Below are 14,345 nucleotides of genomic sequence, written 5' to 3' on the forward strand. Positions count from 1 at the left end.
CAGGCCCAGGTAGAACTTATTGTAAGTGTGGAGGGAATGTATATTTCGAAAACGTAATAGGCGGTAATAATATATATTTATCTCCACTAACCAACGATTGCGGTGATGGAATAGAGATGTTATTATTCTGCATGCATCGAAGGATGTCATAGTAGAGACTATTGGATTGAGCATTTCTCTGCTTTCATTGTATATTGAAACGATCTACGTAGGGTTGGCTACCATGATGCGATTGCCAAGGTTGGATATTGGCATGGGGTAGTATGGGTGGATACTACTATAAGACCATAACATAAAGTTGTTTATATACGTGTTTAGAAACGTTTAATGAAGTAGTTTACTTTTGAACTAGAGGGACGAGTTCCAATTTCACAGATAATCAAATAGAAATTGAGGAGTATACTCAATGTTGATCAACAGACAGAAACGCGTAAATTTAGATATAAGGGTATACTTTCGAATATTACTCAAGCCCAATAACAGATATTGTACTATATTAAGTAGTTATAAGTAGAAAATGGCTTCAAGCGAATCGAAAGATGTACGCATGAGTCGATTATATGACATCATTTTTATTTAATGAGTACAAAGTACATATCAATCATGAAATGATAAAAGGTATGTATATAAAATTAGATTATTACTGTACCTCAGTAATAGCAACTTTAGCTCTAAAAACTAATTTGATCTAGTTACGTAATATACTGTCAATAAAATTAATTAAACTACATTTGAACGTAATCATCAAAAAATTAGATACTGTAATCTCCAATAAAGCATGAGATACTCAAATCGATTTTGAGTAGGATGCTGAATATTGATGATCAGACACAAACGCGTAGATTTATAGATATTGGAGCACAGTATACTCTCGAATATTACAGGTATACAAAAACAGACGTTATATGCCCTGTACTAAGCAGGTATAAGTAGAAAATGACATCAAGCGAATCGATTATATAACATCATTGCCGTTTAATGAGTATAAAATACATAATATTACACATCAATCATGAAATGATGAAAGGAATGTACGCTTATATATATAATTAGATTATTACCTCAGCAACGGCAATTTTAGCTCTAAAAAATAATTTGATCAACATACGCAAGATACTATTAATAAATTAAGCTATGCTTGAATCCAATCCTGAAAAAATTGGAAACTGTAATCTCTAGGAAAGCAGTTTTATTGACCTACGTTATACGTTAGTATTCGTTCAAAACAAATCGAGATGGTAATAATCCAGATGATAATAAAGAATTGATAGCTTACATTATTTGCCCAGCAGGAATGCTTACTGCATATTACACAATCAAAGTAGTTTTAAAATACTGTTATCGTGTTTAAAATGTCAATAGTTGGATGCAACCACGACTACAGAAGCTTATGCCAGGCATACTACGATAAATTTTTTAAATTGTAATAATAATTCAATAATGTATACCTAGAAGATTAGAATAACATATCACAAAATTTAAATACCACGTCGTATTGATCAAAGTTTTACGAAGCATTCATCGTGTTATACCTTGCTCGACCAACCCGTTAAATCGATGATGTAATGTGAAAAAGTATAAGATCCATGATACACAGTTCAATCCCCATATAATGACTACATACGCGGATAGCATACTGCATTACTGTAATGATATATTGTAAATACATTAATCATGAAATTACGCTGTATAGCGAGCGTATAATACGCATCGTGACGCTGAAGGATTACCTATACTGTACTGTATGTCTATCACGTTATTTTAACTTTTCTTCTAGTATCTATATGAATATCCATATAAAATCATAATAATTTACCAAAGAATTAAACACTTCATCATGTTGATCTACCTTATAAAGCATCCATCGTGGCATATCTTGTATGGTCAATAGGTAAAATCGATGATGTATTGCTAAAAGCGTAAGGTTCATAATGTAAGCATTATTTTATCGCCATATGAGGGCGATACATGAAACTTAGCACCACATACATCAGCTACGGCACTGTATATGTAAATAATGATGATATCTATGTTGTTCAATTTTGCATACACATGTTTTAGCTATACGGTATAATTTTGTATTTCGATAAAATTATAGCATATAAGGTAAGATTAGCACGCACAATCAATTTTTTTTAAATTGCATGGCCGGTAATAATGCAATATCTGTGGCCATGGAGTTGTTATACCATGCTCCAGAACAAAATATAGTGCTCCGTTGATCATAGTTTGAGAAAGCGCCCATCGTGCAATATTACGAATGGCCCCATAGATTAAATCGATTATGTAATGCAAAAAATCGAGTCCCTGGTGTGCTAACTACATAAGAATCTACGATTTTCTGTATTAATAATATAATTGTAGTATGCATGTAGATACACAGTACATACAAGTATAATCACTCATTCCTTTTGAAACTAAGCAATCATGTAAAATTGGCCCTGTATTTATGGCATGACAAAAGTTTTAATCATGACCAAATAGAAGAACAGCCAAGGTAAGTAAGCCGATCATTAAAGTGAAATGTTGCACGTTTTCATAACTGATGTTACTGTAGACTGTCAGCTACTAGTATTGCTGTAATGCCGGTATTTATTAGTTCATGTTAGAGATCATCCTCCTCCTAGTTTATCTCACTACAGTGTGACATCATCATAACATCGAAAAGGGACGTAATATTGTATTTTTATCGTTGTTTGTTTTTTGTTACCACATTTATAAGTATGCAAATTATTTTATTAGTAAAAATGAGATAAATAGTAACTAAAACTATTTACGGCCTTAAGATGTTTTCATGCTACTGGTAGAATTCCATTCGAGGTTAATAAGCAGACCTGGAACTAGTCCTGTTTTCATAATGAGTAACTTGAAAACAAAGTATGAATTGCTCCAGATATTTTTAGTCGAAATTTTATGAATTATAACAGTTAAGGTACTGAATTTGATAAGAGTATGATTTAAGGAGCTAATAGCAAATAAAGTATAGAACTGCAGCATCCAACATTTATATTCAATTTGGGGTTGCTTATCTAGATGAGCTTTCTTGTCAATTGGCAAATAGCAAGAGATGAAAATTGATCAATAAGTAAAAAATTATAATGAGAGATTGCTTCTTTCGGTAGTCAAGGTTCAATAAAATAATCAAAAGTATGGTACTATGCCTTTCTTATCGAATTGGTTAACTAGTTGGTATCAATTAGATTATTAAATTGCGTTATTGACCTTTTACAGACATCTATTAAAGGTAGAGAATAGCTTTATTGTAGTCTAGCCGTAAGAAGTTAATTTCTAAATTGATTTTTATCATAATATCTCTTCTTAAATTCTCGTTCAAAAAGCACCGTTTCATCTAACAAGATTTAGAAACTATAGTTTATTAAATTGTTCTGTTAAAGTTTGAACTACCTGGTTGATAGTATAGTTGAAAATTTTACTGTTTTTCATTCTAGAGGATATTTTCTGATCGGCCTTCTAATAATAACGTTGCATCCTGACATTTCAGTCATCGATAAGGGTTTTAGCGATACATATCAATTTTAAGTAAATTTATCTTGGAACTATATTTTGATTTCAAGATTATCGCAGATTTGGTCATTAATATATCATATCTGCTAATCTTAACCAGATCAATGTTTATCATAACATATCTCAAACGGCGTTAAGACAAGACATAATCTTCTTAACTATCTTCCAGCCCTAATTAACATTGCAACGATGTTAAGGCAACACGTTTTACCCAGTTTAATTAAAAAGTCTAGAACATTTCTTTTATCCTTATGTAGACTAAACTAGAGTTTTCATTAGTTTTTCCTAAGAGTCCTAGCCAGGCGATGCTCTTTCATCTAAGAAAGGAAATAAAATGCTTTCCTTTGCAAGACTGCTACTATAAAGCGCCGGAGCTTCGGATAGATTAAAAGCAAAGTAAATAACATGAAATTTTGATATATATAACATTGCTCTGTGAATTCTTGGATTTAACAGCTATAAATTGGTCCCAAAACACACCCATTAGGCACAAGTTCATGAACACGATGCAACATTTGAAGGCTACTTTGTCCATCGTGACCATTACAAAGGCGAAAGGTTACAGTAGCTTTAATAAAATAAAATTTATCCGCTTGAGTCCCGGATTATCATTACTTGCGGCTATTATAATTGCAGCTTGCAATAATCACATGAAAAGCAAGCAACTACCAATTTAGAATATTCAATACTTAGGTACTAGGATATTTTCTAATGGAAAGGATAAGGGATGTTTTTTCATCAAAGGATTATAAGGTATAGCAATTGCATATGCACTGTAGCGTAGTCAAAGTAAGTGGAGTAGTAATTTGAACGAAACAGTATTGATCAAAATTAATTATAAAATAATCAGGCTATTGCATCTTTTTGACACAGCCATTTGTGCATATTAAATTCATTTTCGACGCAAAATTAATAAAGATTCTCGCGAAACATTGTGAAGCCTCTTTTTGGTATTAAATGGAATTAATGCAATATATCGTTTATTATAGAGCAAGAAAATCATCTTGCGGTAACATGATTGGATATAAATTTATCATTTACAGATTCTATGAAATTAAAGCTAAGAGATCAAACACGACAGTAATCACTAATTGAAACCAGGAATACAAAATTTTAGTTATCATAAAGGATGAGGAGATAAAAGCTGTAACTTAAATACTACTTTCGCTCTAAACACATATAGAAATGAAACGCTATCCAGTAAACAAACTGTAATCTTCTTATGCTACTGATATCACACTTTACTCTCTTATTTAATCCAAGCTGATAAATCTGCTATTAAGCGATGACTAAGATTTAAAATTTAATTTAACGTGGATGAAGTAGCATTGCATCCAATGCCTACTTGTTCATCAAGATGGTGTCGATATCAGGAGCTTAAGTAGGACGCTAGGAAAGGTTCACGGATAGTACGTTAAAATAAATTTACTTTTCCTATTTCTTGTAATCCTTTCAAGGGTATTCCGACTAAATCATATTTGATAGTGGTAATTTTCTAGTTCATTATTGACCACTGAGCATCTTACTGCACTGCTTTTTCATCTATAATCAGAATTAAAATATGCGAGTCTTGATTGATGAACCTTAAATTCCCATAACTTGATAGAAATCCGACATGATGATGACAAATCTCCAGAAATAAAATGTTAAAATTACTTTCCTTATACTTACATTACACCGTTCTGCAAATTCTTGATTATAACAGCCGTAGATGGATCCCAAAACGCATCGATCAGGAATTAATTGATCGATCTTGTTTAAGATATTAAAATGCTGTTGTCCTGACGGCCCAACGCAAACATTCAGAAATAACTATCATATCAATAGAAATTTCATTTAAAAATTATCCCAATTAACTCAATCAGTCTAACAGTAAAACTTACAAAGCAATCTACTCGTGGAGGTAAGTTGATAAAAGCTTCAATTAAATAAGCTAAGTCATTGTTGGCGAAATACAAACACTAAAATTTTCAAAATAGAAAGATTTAGTTTTAATTTTATCATTGCTAGGTACGACATTAGTAATGCAGTTCTATCACGATCAAATCATATCTAACTCATGGAGAAGCTCAAATATAAACAAGCATAAATATGGTTCAAATTTTCATTTTCCTATTAAGCTTTGCCGACCTCTTGATTTTCTGGTGGTGGTAAATCATTACAGACTTGCATTCTAAAAGAACTAATTAAGTTTTGCTGGATAGATAAAAAAGTAACTAGAAATTAGATTATTATCATTTTAGATGCTACCGTAATCAAAATTTTCCATTTAAATTGTTATAAAATTTATAAAACAATAAAAAATCACGCAGTAAAAGTATTTCTTATACAAATATCATTCAATAGGCGATTTCTTAGATAGTATGGTGAAATAATATACAAAAAATAATCATCATCAACAATCCAAACATAAATTATTCCCTTACAAATTCCTTTGGTTCTTGTAATTCTTGATCAATAAGGGCAAACAAGTATTCGCATAAACCACATATAGTACTGTTCATATCTCCAGGAAAGGGAGCAACTATATTAGAGCCATACAGTAATAACAGTTTTAGACAATTCGCTAACATTGCTTAGCCAAAAGCCAAGTTCCATTAGCAAAATTTGATCATTTAATAGCTCAGTTGCGTTAACCATCGGCCAATTTTATAAGTATTCCTTACTCGTTGGCATATCAGGTAGACTCAATTTTTTAGCTTGCGGCAGCAATTTTCTTGCCATGGTCAATTCACGACAAATTTGCTCAGGCTTTTCTCCTAGCTCGATATAAGCAAATATCCTTTCCAGAAAATGTCGAACCCTAACTTGACACTGCATTTTAGCAGCAGATGAAGGCTAAAAATTTCATTACAAAATCAAAAATTATTTTAGTACAGTTATCTATATATCCAGTGCAGCTAAATGTGCAAAAGTTTATCGAATTCAAATATACTCTATACCATGGAGCGAACGTTAGAGGATATTCTATTACATAGCTTGAAAGCTTGTTTTATAAAAAATTCCTGTTTTAAAAAGATAAAATAGGGACTTATTAGTGTTTTAATTGAGAAAATTATAGCAAGACTGTTTGGGCTCATTGTATAATATTCTCTTTAATCTAAACATAATCATAGTGTCTCAAATTAGAACAATTTCCTATAGTTGGAATCTTTACTTTGGTATTATTAAGGTGTAACCACTGTCGAATTATTCTTGTAGTAAATACGCAGGAAAATGGTTCCTGAAGATCCTATCACCGATATAATCGAATAAAATAAATTTTAATCGTCAATTAATAAATCTGTGTTAATTTATTATTTAAGTAGAATAGAATTCAAATGAAAGCTTTAATACTGAATTTAGATTTATTATTGAAAACTATGCTAGTTCCTTGAACATCATTTTTATAGCTTCAACAATTTATAATTTCAGGTATGCGTATATGTTATAAAATCTAGCATAGATATTAATAATACTACACGTAGGTAATTATCATTCAATTATTGACTTACTTTTAGCTTTTCAGGCAGTGGTGATGAAACATGATTGGCAGGTTTTATCATTTTCATTTCAACAGTTTTGCTATAGCCTTAAACGTCCAATCATACGTAAATTTAGTGTCATGCTAATTGAATAACTTTATTATAAATATCAAAATTGCAAAGCTACACAAATATTGTTATTAAAGCTATTTAATGAAACTCTTTCTACTCTTCTTTTAAAGAAATACAACTCAAATGGCATAATTGCAGTCTCCGATTCTAATATTCCGTGCAATATCTCATTAATATTGTAATAAAATCAATCTAAGTACAAAGTGGTTTTGCGGTAGCCCGAACATTCAACTGTAAACTAGCATCTCCTACTATAATAACCATAGTAACTTAAAAGGCCTATTTTCAAATAACAAATTGCAAGCGTCGATAAAGTATAGAGTAGCTACTCAATAACGGTTATTTAAGCTATTAATTATATCCTAATAATAAGTGCATAAACTCTTTCTGCTCCTCAACCTAATAATTTGTCAAAGACGAAATGGTCACCTAAATAAATCTCTTTGCTTTCATAACTGACTATGATTATGACCGAAATTAAGAAATATCGCAACAACATATGGGCTACTGCTGAATCTAACTCATGCAGATCATCTTCTAAAATTAAACAATATTATCTTCCTATATGGACAGGTATTGGTATAAGGTATTTGTATAGGATAGAGCTCTTCCAACTTTTAATAGCAAAATACTGCTACATGTTGTAAATGAAGCATATTCATCAAATCGCGATTCTCTTAGGTCAGCACGATCAAAAGATGGCTTAACTATGCAATAAGTAAGTATAATGCATCTATGAACTCTTGCTACCATCTATTCAGAAAAGATGCAATATGTTATGGAATCACTTAATAAGCGATTCCCAAGGATGATAAGCAATTTTTCCGTGAGCGACTAGTCAACAATTGAATGTCATGAAAGCTATAAAAATCACTTTATGTCGCCTCTCAAGCTTAATAAGCAATTTCTTCATGAGCAATTGTAGAATCAGCAATTAACTGCCACAATAGCTATAAAAACTAGATCGTTTAGACGATATCTACAACAGCTAAGACTTGATCAAATAATATGAGTAAGCTAAAGTTCTTCTATTGCAATTATAAGTGCATAGTTCAGAGAATTAAAATAGCACAGTAGTAGCTATCGCAGAAAACTTGGTTAAGATAGCAAACATCACAAGCTGTAAGCTAAATCGAACTTAATAAACTATTTTTTTACCTAGTTGGCATAGATAAAAGGCAATAAGTAATAAGATGAAAGCTTTCATTGTTCAGTTTTTTGGGGGAAAAAGTTACAATTAAGTCTATTAAAAATAATCAGTTGCTGGGAATGATCTTTCGGTCTTTATGAGCACTGATTCCTACTTTCACGAGTGTTATCTTATACTACCCCTGTAGATTGCACTAGTAATGATTTAAATAGTAGAGAAGCAAGCCTGTTGATAGTTTATTACCTTTACTTAATTGTTATGCATCGATGTAATCGTTACTCCCTTTTCTAATTACATTTGAAATAGTACAATGACTTTGTTATTATTATTAAAAGCTATGAAGATCTCATTATTTAGCTAATGAAAAGAATGAAAGAAATATGAATTATTCATGCTATCGGATGTTCATGTAGGTTAGAGTTCAGTGGAGGCTAACAGTAATGAAATGATAGAATCTATTAAATCACTAGTCAAGCAATTTAAAAGGAATCTGTATTGAAATACTGGAGGAACTAGCATTACGTCATAGTTCAGAGAGCATGGCGATAACTTGAACGGCTAAAAATTTGAACCTTCTTATGACTGCTTGAAAAGCCCCAAAATTCTCTCTGAATGTAAGAGGAATATTGCTAAGGTATTAGTTTACATCAGTTGTTCATTTCCAGTTATAGAGTGGTGCTATGGGATTAAATTATCGTCTTTACCACCATGACATTAACGACCATAATGTGACTTATAAATGACCCCTAGCATTCGAATAACGCAAACAACATTATTGAGCTCATTCCAAATTGTAAACATTAAGCATCTGAACTTTTACATTCAAGACTCAAATCTCTTATACGAGTATTCCCCTATATAGTTGCAAGTATAATATAAAAGCACATGTAAATCAAGCTATTTTTAGATCAATAAGGAAGTAGAACTGTTTTCATAACCTTCTACGGAATATCGATTCATGTTTATCTCAAAGGCGATAGCAGCCTGTTTACAGTATATCCTCTTAAATATCTATTCTTTCTTAAATTTACTTATTAATATAATAATTCAAACAAACTCATTCAATTCTGATTTAGACTATGTTAAAACTAATCCATCAGAAAAATTTTAATGCACTGGTATTCAAAAATTATTATCTAAGCTGTACAGTATTTCTGCCTAGAATAATTTTTCAATATTCTAGTAATTTCTTTTTTGACCTCATGTGCATCTACCGTGACCATATAGTCCAAATTATAGGCTGTAGTATACTTGGCAATGGTAACTAAAATTATTTATCGGTTATTTAGTAGCTACCTGATTAGCTAATTACATAGTTATATCGCAGTGTATTTTATCGCAGTATGTAAGTGGGCTCAAATACTGCAAAGCAGTGTTGTATTTCCACCAATGATAATTTTTTCACCTTTCTAAAAGCTACCATTTGGTATTGAAGTGGATAAAATCATATAGAGTGAGTCCATGCTAGTATAATTAATTCTGAAACTAGCTCACTCTACCCATGCTCCTGAATTCATTCTCAATTAATAGGTATTATGGTTTGAGTTGGTACCTGCGAATTTCATGTAAATTAAAATATAGACGCTATTACTGTTTATTACCTCATTACGGATGCATAAGACAAGTTAACAAAGATTGCAAGCTCATTATCTGGCATATTTACGAGATTATTGAATGAACAATGCCATTAGCTAGTATGTTCTCTTTTTGATTGTAACAATTTTAAGTCATTGCTAATTACTAGGTGGATATCGAAATGACGATATCAAGCGGCGTTTATTTCTAGATTCTTCGTTTATTTAGCATCCTCATAATTAGTACATGAGAATTTGTTAAAACTTAGGCCGGCACATATATACGTATATGTATAGTATTGTATACGTATAAAGCCTTTTTAAAAATACTTTGGTTTCTTATAATGAATTCTACTTGAAAACATTGAATATTAACCTTGGCAGTAACAATAGAAACTTCAAATGTTATCCTAATTTTGTAAATTTGTTACTGTTTCACTAACTTTCGATTCTATCACAAGTTCGATTTCAATTAGAACTTGTAGTAATCTGTATTACATTATTTTGTAGAGGATATATGTCAATTCTAATTGACATATAACAATTGTGACTATAAAGACGGCAATCATAACTACAGCTTCATTAAAGGAAGGCAATGTTTTTCGGACTGAAAAATAAAATTAAAAAATTGTATCAAAGGAAATATTGAGTTATCAAAATAGTCATAATACTTAATAACGATATTCCTACAATGATTATCGTCAGCACCTTGCTATATTATAAGACACAATTCCTACGATTGCTAACGGAGATGCACTTACGTTGCACTGTTGCATAGTTTTGTAATTAAGACAACCATAGACTGGTCCAAAGATACACTTATTAGGTATCAATTCATAGACTTTATTCAAAAATATGGCATTAGCTTCACTATTAGGACCGGTGCATGTATCTAAGATTATCTGAGAATAAACAGTAAGGATGAACTTAAGAATGCAAGCTTAAATACCAAAATTTGGCTAGGAAACGATATTATAATGATTATACGCGAGTATCACTCTTACTTTTTGATCAAGTGAAACTATTAAATCGTTATCATTCAGACACTAATCGCGAAATTAAATACTTACGAAGCAAAGGGTTCGAGGAGGTAAACTAGCGAGTGCTTTTAGAATATAGGGAAGAACCTCATTTGCAACATCAATACACTGCAAAAATATATTTAAGAATACATTGATTGATAATTCCGGTTAAACAAAGAGCATCTCTACGTGTTCATCATTGGAGTGATCCACGAGAAAGTTAATTTCGAATTATTTCCTGAATAATTAAAGCAATTTGCTAAATCCAACAAACCTTAGCTCTCATTTTTCCATCTAGCAGATTACAAACTGTTGTAATAAAGGTATTTTTAAGTATTTCCTGGGATATTCCGTGAGTTATAGCATTAAAGTTGTAAAAAAGTGCAGTGCTTAGTAATAACGTTTTTAGCAACGAATAGTATGTCATAATTATCTGAATTACTCGCAGTTTAAGAGTAGGAAGAAGCATATTTTGACTTATAATACGATCTTAGTAATTCATCAATAAAGATATATGTTACCACTAAAAATTTAATGAAATAATTTAACACTTTAAATTTGATATGAAACAGCAGTAGCGCTCGGAAATCACCTACTCTTTTAAACTGCCAGAACTACAGTATATGCGATTCAAACACACTATATAGATATAACTACAATAATTTCACTCGTAGAAATTGCTGTCGCGCTTTGGTTTGCTTAAGTTTTTCACATAATAAAATTACGCAAAGATCAGACCTACTGCAAATACGGCTTTGTGATAAAGTATCTTCAAAATATTAAAATAAGAACTAATATTTCTTGCAAAATTTCCTGTTTTATTACATAAGCCTGGTTCGTTTAACAACACTATTTGTCGTACTTACCACTTCGCTGGGATCGTTAAGAACTTTTTCGAAAATTGAAAAATACAGTTTGCATATGCTACAGTTTGTAAATCTCATAGCTATAAAAAGATAATTATAGAGTAGGCTTTAATCCATCCAATTTCGTACTATTAATATATTTGGTACATCTATCTAGGCTAATTTTTAGTAGATTGATGGCAATTATATAAATGAATGTTTTTGATTAAAGCGCGGATGTACAATAGTAAAACTATAGTATGCCAAATACAAAAGCTTTTCTTGTTCGCTTAATACTTAGATATTATCGAATGAAAGATAATCTTACGAGAAGAAAACTGAGCTTGATTCTTCAACGTGTTCTTATAACAGAAATCTTCAGCACTGCTAGCACTTTGCAGGGATATTATTAAATTCAAAGCGTATGATTCAATATTTTGATCGCACTAAGCGTTAATATGTCAAATAGAGAAACAAATGAGCTTCATTAATATCTATCCCAAATTAGTAATTGTATTTTTAATATTCTATTCACTAAAAGGCAGTTTTATTTAAATCAAGTGTGAGGGTAATGATTATTATCTACTTTACTTACATGTGATTTTAATTCTGTAGGAAGAGCTTGACACATATATTTAGCATTCTCGGCTAAATATTCCTTTAACGCAGAATTAAATGTACCTGATAAACTCATACGGTTTCTTAGAATATCTTAATCGAGGAAATGGAACTTTCACTTACCGCGGTGTATTTGTAGTTTAATAAATGCTTAAGATGCCTTGCAACGTATACGCAGAAGAAGGGTTCGGGTGTGTTCTTAAGTATATTTCGATACAATAACGTCAATTAGATAATTAATCAAGCAGCTAAGATGATAATAATCTTATTATGACAAAGTATAAGGTAATTGTAATTATCGCCCTTGTATTATCTAATCGCTACTATTGCAAATATTCACTTTATCTCAAAGTTGATGCTAATTGACAAATGAGTTTAGTCGTAGTCTATCCTATATCAAAATTACATTTACAGCATATGACTTAAAGCATCTCACACAATACGTATCTAACGAGTATATGTGTTATTATGCTTATTAGCCGAGATCGAGTTTTAGCGGTACCATATACATTGGAAGAAATTGATTTTGTACGACTCATTTTAATCTAGTTGTTGCTATTTGTCAAGATTAGTATGGTTACACCATTATTATAACTTTATTCAAACCTGCAAATTGAGATTGCGTTCAGCAACATTGGAGGCGGCAACGTTGTGGAAGTTACCTACTGTAGAGTTGAGTTAATGTTACAAATCCCATGATCATTAATGGCATTGTGAATGCTCAAAGTTGTAACAAAGCTGGTTATCTGAACAAGAATGATATCAAGTTATGAAGGGATTGTACCTGCGCCGAGCATAGCGTAAACCACAAATAATAAATAGATCGATGCTGTAGCCATATTTGCCGTAGATGAGCCCAAATAATGATTGATATGGATTGGCAGCGATCGAGGCTAGGAAATGTTGCTAGGGAAATTTTTCACTTGGTAGAGTAATTGCTGCTAGCCAGTAGACTAGGAATAGCGATCCAACTTGAGAAAGCCTTTTGATGGAGGTTTCGGAAACTTAATTAGCCCGATTAAGGATGGCGATGACGTCATGCACCGTCCCGTTACCATACTGTAACTGACGCCAGTACGGTAAGTCGGTTTATCGTATGGAAGTTTGACCTGGGCCTGGGCGTAAGTTGCAAAAAGAGGGAGGGACGGAGAAACGGACGAGGCCTTAACCAAAGCAGGCTGACCTTTTAGTACGGTAGTTTAATGTACTGCACAATACAGTACTGTACTGCACGGTCAGTACTGTACGTTGATCGTATAGAAGTTTGACCTTGGCCTGGGCGGAAGTTGCCAAAAGAGGGAAGGACGGAGAAACGGACGAGGCCACACCAAAATAGGCTGACCTTTTAGTACGGCACTTTCAGTACGGTAGTCCAATGTACGGTACAGTACGCTTATGGTATGAAAGTTTGACTTGGGCCTGCGCAGAAGCTACGAAGGGGGGGAGGGACGGAGAAACGGATGAGGCCACACCAAAGTAGGCAGGCCTTTTACCTTTTTTACTGGTCATTTGACTGTACCCTACCGCAGTACATTTGTAGCCGTATAGACCTACTGTACTGTAAAGTGTACAGCATTAGAGGCAAGGGCTAGTCAAGGAGAAAGGGACGGGAAATGGTCGCTCCCTCTAGTCAATATGTGATCAATAAATTATCTTTACTGATTATTTTAACGGTATCGCGTGTCTACAATGGTATACTATAGTATCCACGATGGATATCCAACTTAGCTGCAAGGATAGTTTGATGCAGTTTCTGCAGTTTGCTACAGTACAATCATGGAATCAAATCATGGACTGCTGTATTCATGCATAAATAACAACTTGAAAACTTGAAAAGTACATTATCCCTGTAACGAGATCAAGAATCTGAGATTTTGAGCTTTCCTTTCTTTTAGTCTACTTTTTTTGGAAGCCCAAGCCAAGCGCGATATCATACCCACATTAACGAGACATAAAGAACTGTGACAACAAATCAGCTCTAGTGCGAACATAACTTGAATACCATATCCTAATGG

The 14,345-nt window shown here is 32.3% G+C and overlaps 2 protein-coding genes across 2 annotated transcripts; both read right to left on the bottom strand.

Annotated features, from left to right (window-relative positions):
• Nucleotides 1–3,819: 3,819 nt before the first annotated feature.
• TRIADDRAFT_54160 (uncharacterized protein) lies at nucleotides 3,820–8,328 on the bottom strand (the record flags this gene model as incomplete). The annotated part of the gene is made up of 10 exons (XM_002110800.1): nucleotides 3,820–3,981; nucleotides 5,197–5,337; nucleotides 5,409–5,486; nucleotides 5,656–5,721; nucleotides 5,952–6,049; nucleotides 6,192–6,363; nucleotides 6,468–6,530; nucleotides 6,683–6,757; nucleotides 7,020–7,096; nucleotides 8,280–8,328. The coding sequence occupies 10 exons, from the start codon at nucleotides 8,326–8,328 to the stop codon at nucleotides 3,820–3,822; spliced, it is 981 nt and encodes a 326-aa protein (XP_002110836.1).
• A 234-nt stretch (nucleotides 8,329–8,562) lies between these two features.
• Nucleotides 8,563–13,169, bottom strand: TRIADDRAFT_63723 (expressed hypothetical protein; the record flags this gene model as incomplete). Its single annotated transcript, XM_002110801.1, has 10 exons — nucleotides 8,563–8,628; nucleotides 10,607–10,747; nucleotides 10,916–10,993; nucleotides 11,142–11,207; nucleotides 11,734–11,813; nucleotides 12,041–12,158; nucleotides 12,308–12,370; nucleotides 12,454–12,528; nucleotides 12,937–12,992; nucleotides 13,115–13,169. 10 exons carry the CDS (start codon nucleotides 13,167–13,169, stop codon nucleotides 8,563–8,565), a joined length of 798 nt encoding a protein of 265 aa, XP_002110837.1.
• Nucleotides 13,170–14,345: the final 1,176 nt, after the last annotated feature.

Source organism: Trichoplax adhaerens, genomic scaffold (assembly GCF_000150275.1).
Source record: "Trichoplax adhaerens TRIADscaffold_3 genomic scaffold, whole genome shotgun sequence".
NCBI lineage: Eukaryota > Metazoa > Placozoa > Uniplacotomia > Trichoplacea > Trichoplacidae > Trichoplax > Trichoplax adhaerens.